The 19,136-nt window shown below is 34.8% G+C and overlaps 1 protein-coding gene across 5 annotated transcripts in view; it reads right to left on the bottom strand.

Annotated features, from left to right (window-relative positions):
• Positions 1–19,136, bottom strand: part of SIDT1 (SID1 transmembrane family member 1) — a 214,118-nt gene that overhangs the window by 50,041 nt on the left and 144,941 nt on the right. For 4 of the 5 annotated variants that reach the window (XM_074214532.1, XM_074214531.1, XM_074214533.1 and 1 more), the window contains 3 exons: positions 5,550–5,621; positions 3,820–3,968; positions 836–909 (listed from right to left, as the gene is read on the bottom strand). In XM_074214532.1, the coding sequence (XP_074070633.1) occupies positions 836–909; positions 3,820–3,968; positions 5,550–5,621 (295 nt within the window). The remainder of the gene's footprint in view (positions 1–835; positions 910–3,819; positions 3,969–5,549; positions 5,622–19,136) is intronic. The other variant, XM_074214534.1, reaches the window with a different exon arrangement.

The following is a 19,136-nucleotide window of genomic DNA, read 5'->3' as shown; positions in this document are numbered from 1 at the left end:
CTGCTTTCTTCTGAGATGGTATTTTTATCATCTCTTTCTGAATAGTAGCTTTCTATGGTTAGCACTGTTTTTGTTCTTTTGCTCATTTTGAGAGTTGAGCTCTGCTCCTGGTATATAGAGAGTATAGACCCAAGCTTTTTTGTGCTGGGGCTGGGGTCTGATCCCTGACTTATCACTGGCAAGATGTTGCCTATGCAGCCCAGCTGTTGCTTTTGTAGAAGCTTGTTTCCTCCTTTATGTCCAGCTTCTGCAGTGCTTTGTTCCCAACCCAGTCCTGTCTGTTGCTCTGGTGTTCCCAGGGTTCAGACTTTGTCTGGGGTTGGGACCCTCTTTGCTGGCTGGATCTAGCTGCCAGGACCAGGGTTGCTATGTAGCTGCTGGGACCTGGGCTGCACTGTGACTAGAAGCCTTCCCACCACCTCCACTTAAGATCCCCTCTGATGATGTCTCCAGTTGAAATCTTGCTTCAGTCTTTTTTTTTGTTTGTTTTTGTGAGATCTGGGGTTTTAATGGCTGGGTAGAGGCTTCATTTAAAGTTGTGTAGGGAAAAGTTCCAGGAGCACACTAGCTCATGCTGCCATCTTGGCTCTGTCCCGGAAGTTTCTATCAATCACTATCATGCTTACTCAGCATTGCTGAGGTTATTTTCTTTCCAGGAAAGCACCTTTTGAAAATACTCCTACTATGTCCTAAAGACTAACCCCTCTGTTACAATATAAAGGCTGTTTCAAAGAAAAGCCAATGAGCCCTTCTTCAAACTCCAATTTAGACAATTAAAACAATTTTCCTAGCTGTGAACTTGTATTGTCTATGGCTTTATCTGCCTTTCACTTACCAAAAATAAATCTTATATTTTTTGCTGACAATTCTTCGGTCCTTCCTAGACAAGTCTGACAGGTAGAGGAACATCTGGGTGGAGAGAGAATTTGTCATCACAAAGGAAGTTTTTGTATGTTAATTAGTGTTAGTTCTGTTGAGGAGAACAAAGTTAATGATACTGAGGATATATATATATATACATATATATATACATATATATATGTATATATATATATATCCATCTTATCAACTGAAAAATTTCACATATACAGCAATTTGAATTTTGCATGAGATGATCACTGGTTTTTCTTCAAATAGGGAAGAAATGCATAACTGCCCCCCCAAACACGACTATAAAGGGGAGAAAGGAGAGTTTTGTATATTTCAGTGTGATTCTACTCTAGGAGCTAACTTTGTTTTTAATAATTAAATTTATTAAAATTTTTTCTCAAGTACCTGTAGAGTTAATTTTCAACATTCATTTTTGTAAAATTTTCTCCCTCCTTCCCTTCTCTTAGCCCTCCCCAAGACAGCAAACAATCTGCTATGGGTTATATACTGTTAAGCCTATTTTTCCATATTAATCATGCTGTGAAAAAGAAACAGAAAAAAGGGGAAAACTACAAGAAAGAAAAAAACAAGAAACAAATTTTTAAAAGTTAAAATAATATGCTTTGATGTGCATCCAGACTGCATAGGTTTTTATCTGGTTGTGGATAGCATTTTCTATCACAAGTCCTTTAGAATTGTCTTTGATCAGTGTTGCTGAGAAGAGCCAACCAAGTCTATCATAATTTGATCATCATACAATATTTCTATAACTGTGTACAATGATCTGGTTCTGTTCACTTCATTCAGCATTAGTTCAAGTAAGTCTTTCTAAGTTTTTCTGAAATCTGCCAGCTCATCACTTGTTACAGAACAATAGTATTTGACCCAGCAATACCACTACTGGGTCTATACCCTGAAGAGATGAGGGAAAAGGGTAAAAACATTACTTGTACAAAAATATTTATAGCAGCCCTGTTTGTGGTGGCAAAGAATTGGAAATCCAGTAAATGTCCTTCAATTGGGGAATGGCTTAGCAAACTGTGGTATATGTATGTCATGGAACACTATTGTTCTATTAGAAACCAGGAGGGACGGGATTTCAGGGAAACCTGGAGGGATTTGCATGAACTGATGCTGAGTGAGATGAGCAGAACCAGAAAAACACTGCACACCCTAACAGCAACATGGGAGTGATGTTCAACCTTGAAGGACTTGCTCATTCCATCAGCGCAACAATTGGGAACAATTTTTGGCTGTCTGCAAAGGAGAGTACCATCTGTATCCAGGTAAGGAGCTGTGGAGTTTGAACAACGTACAAGGACTATTCCCTTTAATTTGGAAAAAAACAGATAGCTTATTGTCTGATCTTGTTACCTCTTAGACTTCTCTTTAAGGATATGATTTCTCTTTCATCACACTCAATTTGGATCAAGGTACAACATGGAAACAAAGTAAAGACTGACAGAGTGCATTCTATGGGGGGGGAGGGAAGCAAGATTGGGGGAAAAATGTAAAACTCAAATAATATCTTTAATAAAAAATAAATTTAAATTTAAAAGAAAAAAGAAAAAAGAAGTAAATGACTTAATCAAAGTTCAAGTTCAACCCCTCTTTGTAATATTCATTATCTCGATAATGTTAAACAATCAGGGTTGATCCTTGGGGAACACTGGCTCTTCAAAGAGTATTTAAATTGTAAGCCTACCACCGTGATTGTCTTTGATCTAATAGAGAAATGACCAAATGAGCATCCTTTTATTAAAATACTGTAATTATTAATAAAATTATTAAGTTCCCAGGGGAAAAAAAGAATAATAGTATTTCATTACATTCATATACCATAACTTGTTCAATCATTCCTCAATTGTTGAACATTTCTTCAATTTCCAATTCTTTGTCAATACAAAAGAGCTACTATATGTGTGTGTGTGTGTGTGTGTGTTTATTCATGTGGGTCTTTTCCCCCTTTTTTATGATCTCTTTGGGATACAGACCTGGTAGTGATATTGCTAGATCAAAGGGTATGCACAGTTTTATTGTCCTTTGGGCATAGTTACAAATTGCTGTCCAGAATTATTGGAGCAGTTCACAACTCCACCAACAATGTATTAGTATCCCAGTTCTCTCACATCCCTTTCAACATTTAATATTTCCCTTTTCTGTCCCTTCCTGATAGGTATGAAGTGGTACCTCAGAGTTGTTTTAATTTTCATTTCTCTAATTAATAAGGATTTAGAGCCCTTTTTTTATGTGATTATCCATAGCTTTAATTTCTTTATTTGAAAACTGCCTGTTCATTATCCTTTGACTATCAATGACTTATATTCTTATAAATTTGACTCAGTTCTCTATCTATTTTAGAGTGTCTGGGATGTTTAAAAATCTTTAGACTAAAGAAAGAACAAAAATAAAATAAAGACATAAAAATCATTAGAATTAACTTTTCAACTTTTTGAGGATCACAATAGGGCAAAAACCAGGTCTTGATCATTTTTTTTCCCATTTCTCATAGTACCTAGCATGATATAAAGCACAGTAGATGTTTGAATGAATGAATGAATGAAATGAATGAATGAAAATGAATGAAAAAAAGAGATTTCACCTCAGAAGTATATTTTCCTTATAGCACTGGTTATCTGTTCCTTGTACTCTTTCATCATGTATTCCTTCTGCTGTTATAGAACTCTTTTGCCCTCACTGGCATAAATACTTTCTTTTAAAATACTGATCATGGTCTTCTCTCTATTTTCTTTCCTTAAAGTTCTTCCTATCATCAGTTTTCCAACTTCCACAAAAAAATGGCCATTAATAGGTGGATTTCCTTAAGTCTATGGTTCTTTTTTTCTCTATGCAATCTTGGAGACATATTAACTTCTTTTTTTTGGAAAAAAATGAGTTATTTCTGAAATTCTAAGTTCATTTCAAGTAATCAAGGCTAGGCAGACATACCTTGGTCCGGATGACATTTTTATCACTTTCGATATCTGGCATAGTGTCAAAATCACTCTCCTCTTCCACTGAGCTATCTGTGTCTGACTGGTATCGGGCCCCACCATCTGATGAAGACATCTGCCTGCCACCGCTGGAGACTGACTCATCTGGAACCAAAGAAAATGATGCTGAGGAACATCACAGAAGCCCCTAAACTAAACAGGTTATATGATCACAGACTCTAGAACTAACTTATTTCAAAAGGTCCAAATATGACTTTCTATAAATGTTGTACAGTTATAAACTGATTATATACTCAAGATATATTCTCGGACCTTTGCTTAATAATTTTTTCTTCTGCCTATTTTAATAGACATTTTAATAATCTAGGCTCAGAGCTGAGTATAGTCCTTATATTAATCCTTTTTAAACAGCGGACTCTTTTTAGAGTAGAAAAAGTAAATTATATTCATACTATATATTTCAAATTTTTAAGTGCACATTCACATTTCAAATAAATAGTGTAAAGTTTTTATGCATACAGTTGTGATTCTACTATGTATGTGTGCAAGCACACACAAATCTATCTTCACGAGTATCTACACACAGTAAAACCACATAGGCATATCTACATTTATATAATGAAAAGAATATTCTCAGGAAGAAGACACCTCCTGTTCCCATGAATGTGCCCTGTAGCAGATGGGAATTTGTTTAATCCTCTGTTCAGATGGTTTTTAAAATAAGCAGTCTGGTGTTGAGTTCACATGCCTCTAATTGTTGCAGGGAAATATAACTCTATCATAGGACTTCATCTCTTACTTATGAGTATTTTAAGGATCATTTTTCATGTGTATGGAGATTTTTTTTTGAGGGAACAGTTTAATTTGTACAAAAAACAAAACATATTTCTCTGAAGTCCAACAAGAGAAGTATTTATAAAAGCTGTGTTGCTTGTTGTTATTCAGTTGTGTCTGAATTTTCATGACTTGATGGACCAGATTTTCCATGAGGTTTACTTGACAAGGAACTGGAGTGATTTGTCATTTCTTTCTCCTGGGGATTGAGACAAACAAAGGTTAAGTGACTTTCCCAGGGTCACACTGCTAGTAAGTGACTGAGGTTATATTTGAACTCAAGTCTTCCTGATCCCAGGTTTGACACTCTATCCACTATGCTATCTGGTGGCCCCCAAACTATCTTAGTACCCATGAAACAATCACTACAGCAATCACATTAATAAGTTATTATTACATGATTGATTTGGCCATAGTGATTGGGATCAATCTTGACAGTAACCAAAAGAAATGGACCGATTCTGGCCACAGCCCAGAATGTCTATAGTAATATACAGCCTACTCTTTTGATAGTCCCTTATTTTCTGAAGTGTGAAAGTAAGCAAATTTGTCCAACAGCAATCTAGCACTAGATAAGCTGTAACCCAAGCACACTGATTGAATTAAGAAAGGCACCTTCCCCCCCCCACTGGATACTAAGGTGGAAGTCAAAGCAGTCAAGGAAATCCTATGAACATAGAACATACAACACCAAGAAGAACATACAACACCAAGAAGTATCACAACTGCAAAGAACCCTTTGTTTTACAGATGAGGAAACTGAGTCCTAGACTGGATAAGTCACTTGTCCAAAAATCCAAGGTCACACAGAATTAGTCAATGGTAGAAAGTGCTTCTTCACCTCCTGGGGCCCCAGGAAACACTTCCAACAGAGTACTCAGTATGAGATACCTATTGCCCCATAGCTGCTCCCTTCAGGTGTACTGGTGGCAATGGGGTGGGAATCAGTTACATTCCTAGATCCTGTAAAGGAAGCAAAGACGCAGAAAGTTTACTTCTAGTTGTCTAAAAGGAATATCAATAAGCTCAGCTTATCATACCAGAAGCTTTTTTTTTGTTATACTCATAACTTTACTATTTCTCTCTTCTTGCTTCTTTTCTGTATCTTTTAGAGACCAATGAAAGGATCAAGTCATAATCTAAGAATGGTACTTTCAGATAAGAAGAGCACTCATTTATACTATGCTATCTTCACAACAATCCTACAATGAGTATAATGCTAGTATAATTATTCTTGCTTTATAGAGGAGGAAACTTATACTTTAAGCAATTAAATTATTTATCCAAGGTCATGCCAATGTGTGGAAGAGTAAAATTCTAGACTCCTATTTCCAGGGTCACTACTCTCTTCACAACCTTATATTCCTTCAGGATGAAGGACATAGTTCCAAAACTTTTTCTTCTATAATGAGACCTGACCATGAGCAATTATGCTCATGATGCATTTGTTCACACTGCTTATTTTCAAAAACTTTGAGAGACTGAAGAAAATCAGTGACATATCTTCTTATAGAAGACACAAAATTCAGGAAAACTAAATCTAAACAGATATACATCTATCTATCTATCTATCTAGTCTAACTCACAATTAGGAACTGACATGTATGTATATATGTTTATAGACATATCAGTTCTTGAATGTGTGTGTATAATACATATACACAAGAACATATGCATCTATCTATATCATCCGTCTATCAATCAGTTCTTCAATGTAGCTTAAGTAGATTTCAACATTTCTGGTACCTCATTTGTCAGCTCCTTTCTTTTGCTGAAGTTCACAATTTATGCTATAAATTTTGTTTGGCATCTGTCTATAGAACAATAAAATATTCTGATAAATAATCAGAGTATCCCACACATCATATATGACTTGCCACATTTCAAAAAATAAAAGAGACTATAATATACAAAACACTAAAATGATCACATTAACTCAGAAGGATTACAAACCTCAATTTAGTATTATCCCTATACTAATGTCACATAAAATACAATTTTTGGATGCCTGAAATACATTTATATGGAATTATTTTTTAGAAATGATTAGCCTGTTAATTTCTCTTGTTATATCATTCTACTCTTGCAATTTTCAAACTTTGCACTTCTTTATCATTTCCAGTGTAATTCTCTTTACTGCTTCCAACTTCTTTACTTTCACATCTTTGCTATTTCCATAACTTCCTTGAATTCACATCTAATTCTAATTAAGGAATTTAAAATTAGGGAGTTCTTAAACTCTTATACTCCACCTGCATTTGACCTAATCCAAGGACAAAACAATAGTCTACTAGGCTGCCCTAGTGATAGCATGAATCTAGGTGCATTTAAACTCATATAACAACTTTTAAATTTCTTGATAATTCATATTTATGTCCATAATTCTCATTATCATATAACCTACACTTAAACTTAAAAATCAGCTGTCTTATAAAATCCAGGACTCATATAATTGCTAACTCTCAGAGAAATTCCTTGAACTTCTCCTCTCTGGGCTTCAGTGAAGGAAAAGAATAAATATTTATATATTGTATATATATTGTATATATATATATATTTATATATTGTATATATATTGTATATATATTGTGTATATATATATATGTATATATATATATATATATATATATATATATATATATATGTATATACAAATTGAGGAAACTGAGACTGAGAGAAGTGTCCTGATTCCAGGTCCAACACTCTATGTACTGGGCCACCCAGCTGCCATTGAATCCTTTCCAACTCTAAGATTTCTGTGAGTTGATGTATTGAAGTCATTAATAGTTTTAAGACTGCACTAAGGTCCTCCTCTAATGCATCATCATGGTGCATAAGTGATCCCACTTTCTCAAAGGTTATGACCATAAATTGCAAACAGGTCTTACTAAGCTGCAAGATATATAGGTCCAGTGATGACTGCATTTCCATTCAAGGACAGCCTAGTTAAATACAAGAAGTTCATCACTAGAAAGTTAGCCATGGGAGTGATGAATTTTTCTGGTACAAAAATCAACATAGGCTAGTCACTAAAGTATAGTGAGATTAAGATCTATATCAATGGAAGGAGTCATCACACTGATGAACCATGAATCCTTAAAATAAGAAGCATGATAGCTTGGGAGACAATGTTCAAGGTACTGGTCCTGCTTTCATCTACTAACAAAAGTTTCTTCCTGCATCTCAGGATATAACTGAACTCAGCCAGGATCTGTTTTCTCACTGGACTTTTCAAGTCTGGGCCCCAAAATCCTTAGGTCATGTGCACTAGAAGAACTTCTTAGAAGCTTCACCAGTATCTAAGAGAAATCACAAAATTTAGCACTATCTAATCTGACTCTCTTTTTATAACTGAAGAAACTGAGGTCAGGGTATATTAAATGATCTTTTTAGCTTAACTCAAAAAGACACTAGGGCTTAAGGGAATTAAGTACTTTTTTTCTGACTGGTTAACTTAATTGGGCTAGAGCACAAGGATCAAGGGGCCATGTTCATTAAGAGTTCAATAACTCTGTAAACCAGTTAGACCCATTTCCTTTCCGAGCCATGGTTTGAACCCCTAGCTCCAATCAGCTGTTTCATGAATGTATATCCTTGGTCAAAAGGCAGACTGAACAAGATATTATGACTACATCAGAAAAGCAATATCAAATAAATACCCTGTTGACCTTTTATGATCTCTGAAGGAAAAGTATAAACATTTATATTTATGGAGGAAACTGAGGCTGAGAGAGGCTAACTGACTTCCAGGGTTAGCACCTTTAGAAGGATGAGAGAGTCTTATGTTGGGTGCAACTCAAAAGAAGAAAGTATAGAAGCATCCCCACAGACTCCTCCTGCAGTCTATTGTTACACATAATAGGAAGTAGTAATTTGATCATGCTAATAAAATCTCAGATTTGGAAGAGACTTTAAAAGCACATTTAGTAAATCTTCCTACCAATATAGAAATCTCTTCTACAAAATCTCTGAAAGATGGTTATCTAACTTCTTGAACACCTCTGGTGATGTGGAACTAACTGCTGTGTGAACTTTGTGAAGCAGTCATTCTAATTTTGATCAACTAATTATTAGACTTTTTTAATGTAACAAAATAAGTCTCCTTATAAATTTTGTATGTTGGTCCTGGTTACTTGATTTTCAGTGTAATTATAGAATCACATTAGAGCTGGCAAGGCCAGACTCCTCATTTTATGGAAGTCTATAGCAGTCAAATGATTTCATTCATTCAATAAGCTGAGTGACTACTAAGTGCAAGACACTTAACCAGGTACTGTTGAGTATAAAAGAATGACAAGACTTAGCTGATATCCTCAAAGGCTAAACAGATGGGAGGGAAGGGTGGGAAGAGTTAGGAAGTAACCTGACTTTTCTTCTCAACTCTGGTCTTTGAAGTGCATTGTTTCTAACAATAACAATACTGCCTCCTCACCTCTTAGCAACCCTAGTTTGCACTGAATTATTTGAAATCCTCAATTCTAGTGAGTTTCCACAGGTTTCATAAGAGAAAGTAGCAATGAGCGATCATATTTTTTATTGAGTTATAGGATCCTGTGACAACATTACTTTGTAGGATTTATGACTGAAAATTTCATTATAAAGAAGCTTCCAGGGGATTCAATAATTAAAGGATCATTACATATTATTTTTACAACTTAACAAGATGGTACAAATTCTTCTTCATATTCTATGGAAAACCAAGATGAGACTGGCAAAAAGGATAATAATTTCAAATTTTGACCACAGTTAGGTACAGAAAAATTGAACTATAGTATTATTCTGTTTCTGTGGAAACCTACATTTTATAACTAGCTTACATCACTTGGCTTGCCAGTTATCCCTTAAGTTTAGAATTTGGTTGCTCAGTATTTAGGAATGGAAACTTTCTATAAAGGAAATTCTATCTTTATTCTCCCATAATTATTCCACTTAAAGGTTACTCTGTCAATTGGAACTGGAAGCTCTTAATTACAAGTATATCAATTAATTCAATTTCATTTAATTTGATTCAACATTGATCAATTAATTCAATTCAACAAAGGTCTCTTCAAAGAGCATGGAATTGATCATGGGTTCTCCAACGACAGGCCAAGTGAATTAAGAGCTCTGAGAGATTCTATGGAGAAGGATTATATCTATTGTTTAAAGAGAAACCCATTAAGTTATTTCATTAAATATCCTCACTAAAGAGATACTCATTATTGGTAGGTTGACCCCTAGGTAATGAATTCTTTGAACATGACAATTCATGAAACACAAAATACAAAATGATCCTCATTGACCACTGAATTGCAAAAAAGGCAACTCAGGGTGCTAAGAATTACAGTTTTAAAATTGTAAATATTAATTTGATTGTTGATACTCTAAAGCATAAGGCCTCATCCCAAAACAACTGGCCATGGATTAGAAGCACTAAAACATATCAATCTAAGCATTCTCACTATAAGTGAAACCATAAGATATTAGAAATTTTTCAAAGTTAAAGGATAGTTCATAGATTCTCCCAGGAGAAAATAAATAAAGGAGTTGGCAGGCTTAATTTCACTGTGTACTCAAGTCTTCAGGAAACATTTCAGAGGATTCTTAGTTATTCCTTGCCAACCAAAGAAACACAGTGGCCAAAAGCAACTAGTTTAGAACATAAATTTATGTGCAAAACATAACTGGGGAAGATTTTCCCTAAAGCATTTACAAATGAAAGAAAATAGAGAATAACTGATGGATTCCCCTCTCAATTTCTTGTTTCTTGACCAGACTAGACCACATGAATTTAATTCTCTCTATGCTAATGACTGCCAAATTAATATATGTAGTCTTAGCATCTTTCTTTTGGATAGCATAGATGTCTTAAATACCTATCCAAAACAACTTTTCTTCTAAACTTCCTATATTATTTTTCTGTTCACCCAAATTCATAATCTTAATATCATCTTCAACACCTCAATCTTACTTATTTCTTTTATTCAATCAAGTGGCAAAGCTTACTGTTTCTCCTTCTACACCTATTGGCATTTTTTCCATTCTCCCTATTCACATAGCAGACACTTCACATTCTGATAATTTAGGTCCTTTTGTTCATTCACCAAGATATAAGAAGAGCTAATCAGTAGTTATAATAGTAAGTGCAATTTACCAGTTGCTAAATGGTCCAGGGCATTTTTTCCAAGAAAGAAATCCAAGCTATCAAGATATACATATATATATATATATATATATATATATATATATATATATATATATATATATATATATATATACACACATACATATATATATAGGGATGGCTAGGTGGTGCAGTGGATAAAGCACCGGCCCTGGAGTCAGGAGTACATGGGTTCAAATACGGTCTCAGACACTTAATAATTACCTATATGTGTGGCCTTGGGCAAGCCACGTAACCCCATTTGCCTAGCAAAAAACCTAAAAAAAAGATATATATCTATATCTATATATCTATATGTATATATATATATTTAAATCATTGATAATTTAAAACGCAACTTAAAGAAACTCATAGTGATCAAATTAGCAAAGATGGCAAACAAAAAGAAAATGACAAGTGTCAGAGATGATATGGAAAAACAAGTACATTACTGAACTGTTGGTGAAGCTATGAATTGGTCCAGCCATTGTGGAAAGAAATTTGGAACTATGTTTAGTCCAAAGTATAGTTCAGAACATATTTCAAAAATTAATCAACTGTGAAATGTCCTTTGACCTAGTGATAACACTATAATAGACTTATTACTCAAAGGTATCAAAGAAAGGAAAAATGACCCATGTACCAAAAAAAAAAAACCCAAACCAAAATATGTAGTTTCAAGGAAATGGAAGCTGAGAGTGGTACCCATCAATTGGGAAATGGCTCAACTAGTTATGGCACACAAATATACTAGAATAGTGTTATATTATGAAAATAATGAAAAGGGGTGGTTTCATAAGAGAACCTCAGGATGTCTTTTATGAACTGATATAGAATAAAGTGAGCAAAACTAGGAAAACAATTTATAAAACAATTTTGTGAACAAAAACAGCTTTGAAAGACTTGGAAACTCTGAACAATGAAATAACCATTCACAATTCCAGAAGACTGATGAAGAAGCCTACTTCCCATATTTTGACAGAGAGGTATTTAACTATGTATAGAATAAGATATTTTTTAGATGTAGACAATGTGGGAAATTATTTTTCTTGATAATGTATATATGTTACAAGGGTTTTTTTTCCTTTCTTTTTTAGCCTCTACAATGGGGAGGGTAGAAGTCATAAAGAGAGAAAAAAACATTTTTATAAATTTGCATTTGATTTTTAGAACTAAAGGTGATTCAAAATAAAACATGAATAAAAATTAAAATAAAAAATGTTCTTCAAAACCTGGCTCCAGCTTACCTCTCTAGATTTATTACACATTATTCCCTTTAATGCCTACTGCAATTTAGTCAAATTGGCTTTCCTAATATTTCTTACACAATATACACCATCTTTTCTCTCCAGACCTGTCTTTACATTGGCTGACTCTCTTGTTTTGAATATAGTCTCCCCTCATTTTCTCCTCTTTAAATATCCAGTTTTCCTTCAAGGCTTAGTTCATGTTACCCTCTACATAATGCTTTTCCAGATCCCCTCAATTGTAATTGTTTTCCCTGCAAAACTGTTTTGTATCTAATTTGTGTATTCTCTCTCTCTCTCTCTCTCTCTCTCTCTCTCTCTATATATATATATATATATATATATATATATATGTATATGCCTTTATAAACCACATATGTATACACACACATACACAAACATATATATATATGTATATATACTTTCATAAGCCATATATATGCACACATATTTCCTACAGATTGATTGTAAGTTCCTTGACTGAAGGTATGGTTTCACCTTGGGTTTTTTATTTTTTTATTCCTAGAACCTAGCACAGTATTTGTCACAAAATTTCCATTGAATAAATGTTCCCTGACTGATTAGAAATGTTTATTTGGGGGCGGCTAGGTGGCGCAGTGGATAAAGCACCAGCCCTTGAGTCAGGAGTACCTGGGTTCAAATGCGGTCTCAGACACTTAATAATGACCTAGTTGTGTGGCCTTGGGCAAGCCACTTAACCCCATTTGCCTTGGAAAAAACCTAAAAAAAATATAAAGTAAAAAAGAAATGTTTATTTAACAGCTGCTTAGAAGATGGAAGGAGATGGAAGATGTATATATGAAGAATAGATTGGAGGCAAAGAAAATAAAATCAGGAAAACCAACTGAAATGCTATTCAGGCAAGAAATGGTAAAGTCTTGAACTAGAATAAAGATGAGTAGAGTGAAGTAGACAGAGATGCTGTGGTTAAGTTTCTACCACTTTTATGAGCTGACAGTCACTAACTATAGTCCTTCCACTAAGAAGGATGACCATCAGGTGTTATCATTTTCCCTGCAGCTGAACCCCACTATGTACATTGGCTCCCCAATTAGAACATGAGTTCTAGGATTATGAACTGCCTTGATTTTCTACTTGAATTCCTAGTGTTAAAGCTATTTTTGGCTAAGTCTTGACAAAATGGGGTTTCCCCTTTCTAAATTCATTCTTCCAACTTGGTATTGATTTTTATTTTTTCCCCCCAACAAGTCAAGTCAATGGTTTGATTATATATATATATATATATATATATATATATATATATATACTGATTAATGAATGATACTCATATCACTAACCAATATTAACCCATCAGGATTTAGTTGGTTTTATGTTTTGTGAGGTTATTTGGTGCTAATCACATTCAGCACCTCCAAATTCTTTGGAGCTTTTGTGTAGCCTGAAAACTTTAAGTTTCTTTTGTTTCTTAATCTTGTAAAATTTTCCTTCAAATATTTTGTTTCCTATACCACATTTCCATGGAAGTTGTTGAGTATTGAAGTATTTGTTGATTTGTTAGTAGGTTTTAGTTGTACATATTCTCTCCCTCAATCCCTGTAACAAATGTTTGTACATATACTACAGTATCCTGAAGGCTAGTCATTTTACAAATGCTCAGTATAAGCACTGCAGTCATAAAGTGATCAAGTGTCCCATGAATTGATGTTTCTTGTCTTTGAAATCAAATCTGCCAACTTCTTTATTTGCTTCTCTAAGAAGAACTATAAGACTACTTCCACTTTCATACAAGTGCCTTAAATCTTTAGGTTTTATTCACAGCAAGAATGTCAATATTTATTAATTCAGGTCCTCCAGTAGAATTCTCACTTGTTTTTCCACTGTATAAGGATCTCACATTTGAGATACCAACAGTTCAGTTAGTATCAATAGTTTTAAAACTCTCTGGCTCTTCATATCCTCTGCCTCTTTTCCAGTCCTCTAGCAAAATCTCTGCAGAAACTCAAGGGGGACTCACAGAAGATCATTTTGTGGTTCTCTTTGTTTCATGGCTTGTCAAGTTGAAGAATAGCCCAAAGATAATGAGCTCCTCCCACTTCAGGTAGGCTAGGCTTTAGAAAGCAATATAGTCTATTGTTAGGACCAAACTAAAAGCCTTTGCATCATGATGGAACTTTTCAGACCTCTACTGGCATTGCTTCGAGTAGAGCCATTTGGCTCCACAAGAACCAAACTAAGGAGGAAACAGCATTAGTTGGACCAGGAAAGGAGGATTTTTGGGTTCTATCATCAATTCACCTTGTAGCCTTGGCAACTATTTTAGTACAAATATCTAGGAAACTTTTCTTGGAATTAATTGGCAATCAAATTGAGTCATTAATCCATGTTTAGTTCAAATGCTTCAATTAGAAAGTGTATGCTGATTAGAAATTCATTTGGAATATTGTATTCTATCTCTCTCCCTTCCCCCCATCTCTCTGCAAAACCATTTCTTCCTGGTTGTGAGAACTGGTTTTTTTTTTTCTTTATGTTAACCAGAAAAACTAGTAAATCCTCTCAGGCTGGTTCATAATTCACTGATTGCTAATTTAAACAGTACAATGGGAAAAAAAGAATTGAAAAGTTGGGAAGAAGCCCAAAAGAATAAAGCTGAAAAGACAGTGGCAAGCTAAATTAGTTTTCTTTTTGTGTTTCCATGGGAGTCTATAAATTCCACAGAGAGACATATTTGAGATGAATGCCAGCCAACAGATAGCTGGCAAACAGTTATGCTGTCTCCAAAGACAAGTTTGGCTCCAGAAAGTATATCCCTTGGAGTGGGGTTGATTTGGTTATATTTTATATTGTATGGACTCCTATGGGACAACTATCCTTTTGGAAGAAACATGAGTATGTTCTAAGCCTCAGTTTCTCCAATGTAAACTAGGGGTTTGGACTAGATTATCTCTATTAAAGTCCCTTTCAATTCTGACATTGTATGATTCACCATGACTAATTAGTATCCCAAAATATTGTACCTTTAATTTGTTGGCTGATAGCTGTTAGAGGAGTCAATTTGAAAAGGGCCTCAAGAGGCCATCTTATTTGTGGCTAAATCACTTTATAACTAAATCACTTTAGACAGATGAGACGTCATTTTGAGTAGTGAAGCTGTACAACTTTACTGAATTTCCTTTTATGTTGTACAGTAAGACACAGGAGTGGTCTTACTTGTCTCTAGCCTAAATTCTTCCAGCTCAGTGTTCACCCATTTCTGTATTTCAGACCCCAGGCTGAAGTAGACAGGGGGGGGGGTCACTTTATCTTACCTCTGGAGCAGAGGAAGATTTTTCAAATTATTTGAACCAGTTACATATTATGTGAAAAGCTCTGAGGTAGGGCTGAGGCATTGTAATTGGATCAGAAGATTTATGAAGAAAACTGGTCTTAAATTATACTTTTTTTTAATTTCTCTACTAAAGAGATATTAAATCAACCTCATGAAATCAAAAGAAGGGAGGAATACTTAGTCTGAAAAAAAAGATCTGGTGGTTTTGGTGAATTTCTGTAATCAACAGCAAATCAACAAAAAACAACAATATTCAACAGTGAAACATGGCAGCCAACAGAAGATAACTCATTCTTAGGCTTCATTCAGAGAGGCATGGTGTTTACAAGAGAGGTGACACCATCTTCTGTACTCTGTTACATTCAAATCAACAACTTTTTATGTGCCAGGTATAGCTGCATTATTTATCCAGTTCTGGGTAATATATTTTACTAGTAACATTGATAACTGAAGAGCAATCAGAATGGTCAAAGTCCTCAACCATGTCACAGAGACTGGGTGTTTAGATTGGAGAAAACAAGATAAAGGGAATATAATTGTTTTCTTCATGTCCTGAAAAGCTGACTATGGAAGAGAAATTGGTCTTCTTTTGCCTGATCAGCCCCTAGAAGAAATATGCATGAGCATTTTTATAGGGAGTCTAAAGATGGAACTGCCTCATCTTGACATGAAGGCAAATCTTAATTACGAATGTTCTTTTAAAGAAGGAGGATTTTTTTTGTCTGACAATGTTGTTACTGACATAGTAGTCCCTAATCCCACAAAACATCAAGAAGTGGGGGCAGTTAGGTGATGCAGGGGATAGTCAGGAGGATCTGAGTTCAAATCCAGACTCCAACATATGTGATCTTGAGCAAGTCACTTAACCTTGATTTGTCTTAAAAAAAAAAAAGCAGTCTCACAGACTGACCTGGTTAGAGACCTGGTAAATACTCTTTATGTGGTTAGGGAGAAATTCCCTATACCTGGAAGCTGAAATCAAGTAAAATTAATAATTCAAGGAAAAACCAAGGACACTGAGAAGAATGTATTAAACTCAATTGCAGATCTAAGAGGATGCTGGCCATTCAGAGATGTAAGCATTTTGTATCTGAAGGAGACAAAGAGGGAAAGGACCAATGAGTCAGTTTTATTTTGTTTTCACAATGAAAATGTTGAAGCTATAATTTAAAAAAATTGAGTAGGTTGCCCCAGTAAATAGTTATTTTCCTCACTACAAGACTTAGGACTTACTAAAAGAGTTGTAAAGGGAGTTTTTATTTAAATGTGACTTCTGCTAGGGCAGCTGGGTGATTCAGTGGATGGAATACTGGACCTGGAGTCAAGAGAACCTAAGTTAAAATTCAACCTCAAGGGGCAGCTAGGTGGCACAATGGATAGAGCACTGGTTCTGGAGTCAGGAGGGCCTGAGTTCAAATGCGGCCTCAAACACTTAATAATTACCTAGCTGTGTTGCCTTAGGCAAGCCACTTAACCCCATTTGCCTTGCAAAAACCTTAAAAAAAAAGGAAAAAATTCAACCTCAGACCCTTATTAGCTATGTGACCCTAAACAAGTCATTTAACCTTGTTTGCCTCAGTTTCCTCTTCCATAAAATGATCTGGAGAAGGAAATGGCAAATCACTCCAGTATCTTTTCCAAGAAAATCCTGAATGGGGTCACAAAGAGTGCAGATGAACTCTGAGGTCCTTTCCAACTCTGAGATTGGGTGATTCTGAATGAAGAATATGATATAAGTTCTTCCCCCTCAAATTATTTTATGGATTGGATTGAAGCCCCTTCCTTGGTATAATAACAAAAACATTGGATTTGGAGTCAGAAGACAGACTTAGATTAGAATTACATCTCTTCTATTTATTACCAATGTGTCTTTGAACAAGTAATAACTCTTCTCTGGACCTCAGTTTCCATACCTATAAAATGAGGAAGTAATAAAAATAGCTGCTTTCTAACTCTAAATATGAAATATCAAATATGTATATTATTTTTAGAATGCTAATGCTCTGTCCTTTTGACTAGAACAAAGCTGAATTCAATTTGATTCATGAAATTCAGGGATATACAGATTAAATAAGAGACAAGTTTGATTTTATGAAGTTGTCATATTAAGGCTTTAATTTTGTAGTTTCAACCCCAGAGCTTGCATCCAAAAAAATTGCACCAGAAATTTAGTATGTTGCCATCAGGGGGCAGTAATATGTCATTTTATTACCAGACTTGAAAGGCCTTTCTTGAGACTCAAGTCCTACCTATGAATTGCACAATTTTGTTCATATGAAAATAGATTCCCCTATTTAAAATAGCAAAATTTAGTCAAAGCTTCATAAAAATAACAAAAACAACTAATCCTTTGGAAGTAATTCTTTTTTTTAAAAAAAGAATAAACTCCCAACATGTATATCTATATTTCTCCACTAATTTTTTATTGCTTCCCTAATAGCTTTTTCTAACCATAATCTTAACTTTGACCTATAATTCCTTCTAGGTCAGTGAGGTAGCTAGATAGAACTCTGATCTTGGGAGTCAGGAAGACTAAATGAAAAGATGATAGCCTGCCACATAGTAAGAGCTATATAAATGTTATTATTAGCTATTATTTTAGTAACTTGTGAGCTTGCTAGCCTTGATATTTTCTTCTGACTTTAAGGAGAATGCTAACTGCCCAATTTCAGTCTAATCAAAAGGGAGATAACAATTTTCCTTCCTAGTCCTCTGATTCAGATGAAAATGCCTCTGTCTGGATCTGCCAACATAGACTTCAGCTTGGGTCTGCAGAAATCAGATCTGACATAAAGCCACGCATGTCTCAACATATGAAATATATTCTGGGTATAACTTAACCTACACCATCCTGGACTGAAGATATATGAGACACTCAATGCTTCTTGGGGACTAGATCTCCAAAAATTTACTAGCCAAACCTCTCATTTGAGTTTTCTGATATCTTCACCTCCCATCCTGTTATATAGCTACCCGGTGTTTCAAGATAAAATAGCCAGCTACCCTAACACCACCCTCCATCATCTTATATCCATCTGGATATAATTCAAATAAATTGGTATTTCCAGAGTCCTGTAATTAGTAGATTCATACCACCACTATCCCTGTGGTATCACATTCCTTACTCAAAAATTTCCAATGGCTCCCCATTGCTCTTGGAGAAAATAAATACTTCTAAGTCTGATATTTCAGGGATTACAGAATCTGGCTCTTACCTACCTTTCCAGCCTTATTTTATACAACTCCTTTTTACATACATACATAAAAGGATAAAAAAAAATCCAGAAAAAAAAGAGAAACAATTTCAGAGAAATTTGGAAATCAGGATTGCTACTAGATATGTCCATTGAGATGCCTTTCTAAAGTGCCTAACAGTTTCAATTAGCAACAGACCTCATCAAAAAAGAAAGTTCTATCTATACTGGAGATAGAATCAAGAAGGAAATGGCTGGTAAAATCAGTGGTGGCTAGGAAAATCTAGTTTTATTATGTTAAGACTTCTCAAACTGAATTGAATAACAAAGTACACACCTATAATTTAATTGACAATAAGTAGTTTGTAATTCAAATCACCAAGTATTTATTAAGTGCCTACTATGTACCTGAAATTTCTCACAGTCTTTTATGTGTTGTGGTGAAGACTTTAGGAAGCAGGATATCAGAGGGGAAAGGGGAAAAAAGGGGAAACTTCAGTGTTCCCAAGATCATGAGCACTGAGACAGAATGCCCAAGAGCCTTCTGTTTAGTGATGAAGTGAAGCATATGCTTCTTCTAAGCTCTCT

The sequence above is a fragment of the Macrotis lagotis genome, chromosome 1, assembly GCF_037893015.1.
Source record: "Macrotis lagotis isolate mMagLag1 chromosome 1, bilby.v1.9.chrom.fasta, whole genome shotgun sequence".
NCBI lineage: Eukaryota > Metazoa > Chordata > Mammalia > Peramelemorphia > Peramelidae > Macrotis > Macrotis lagotis.
The sequence above is the reverse complement of the archived record's forward strand: the minus strand, read 5'-3'. Positions and strand labels throughout refer to the sequence as shown.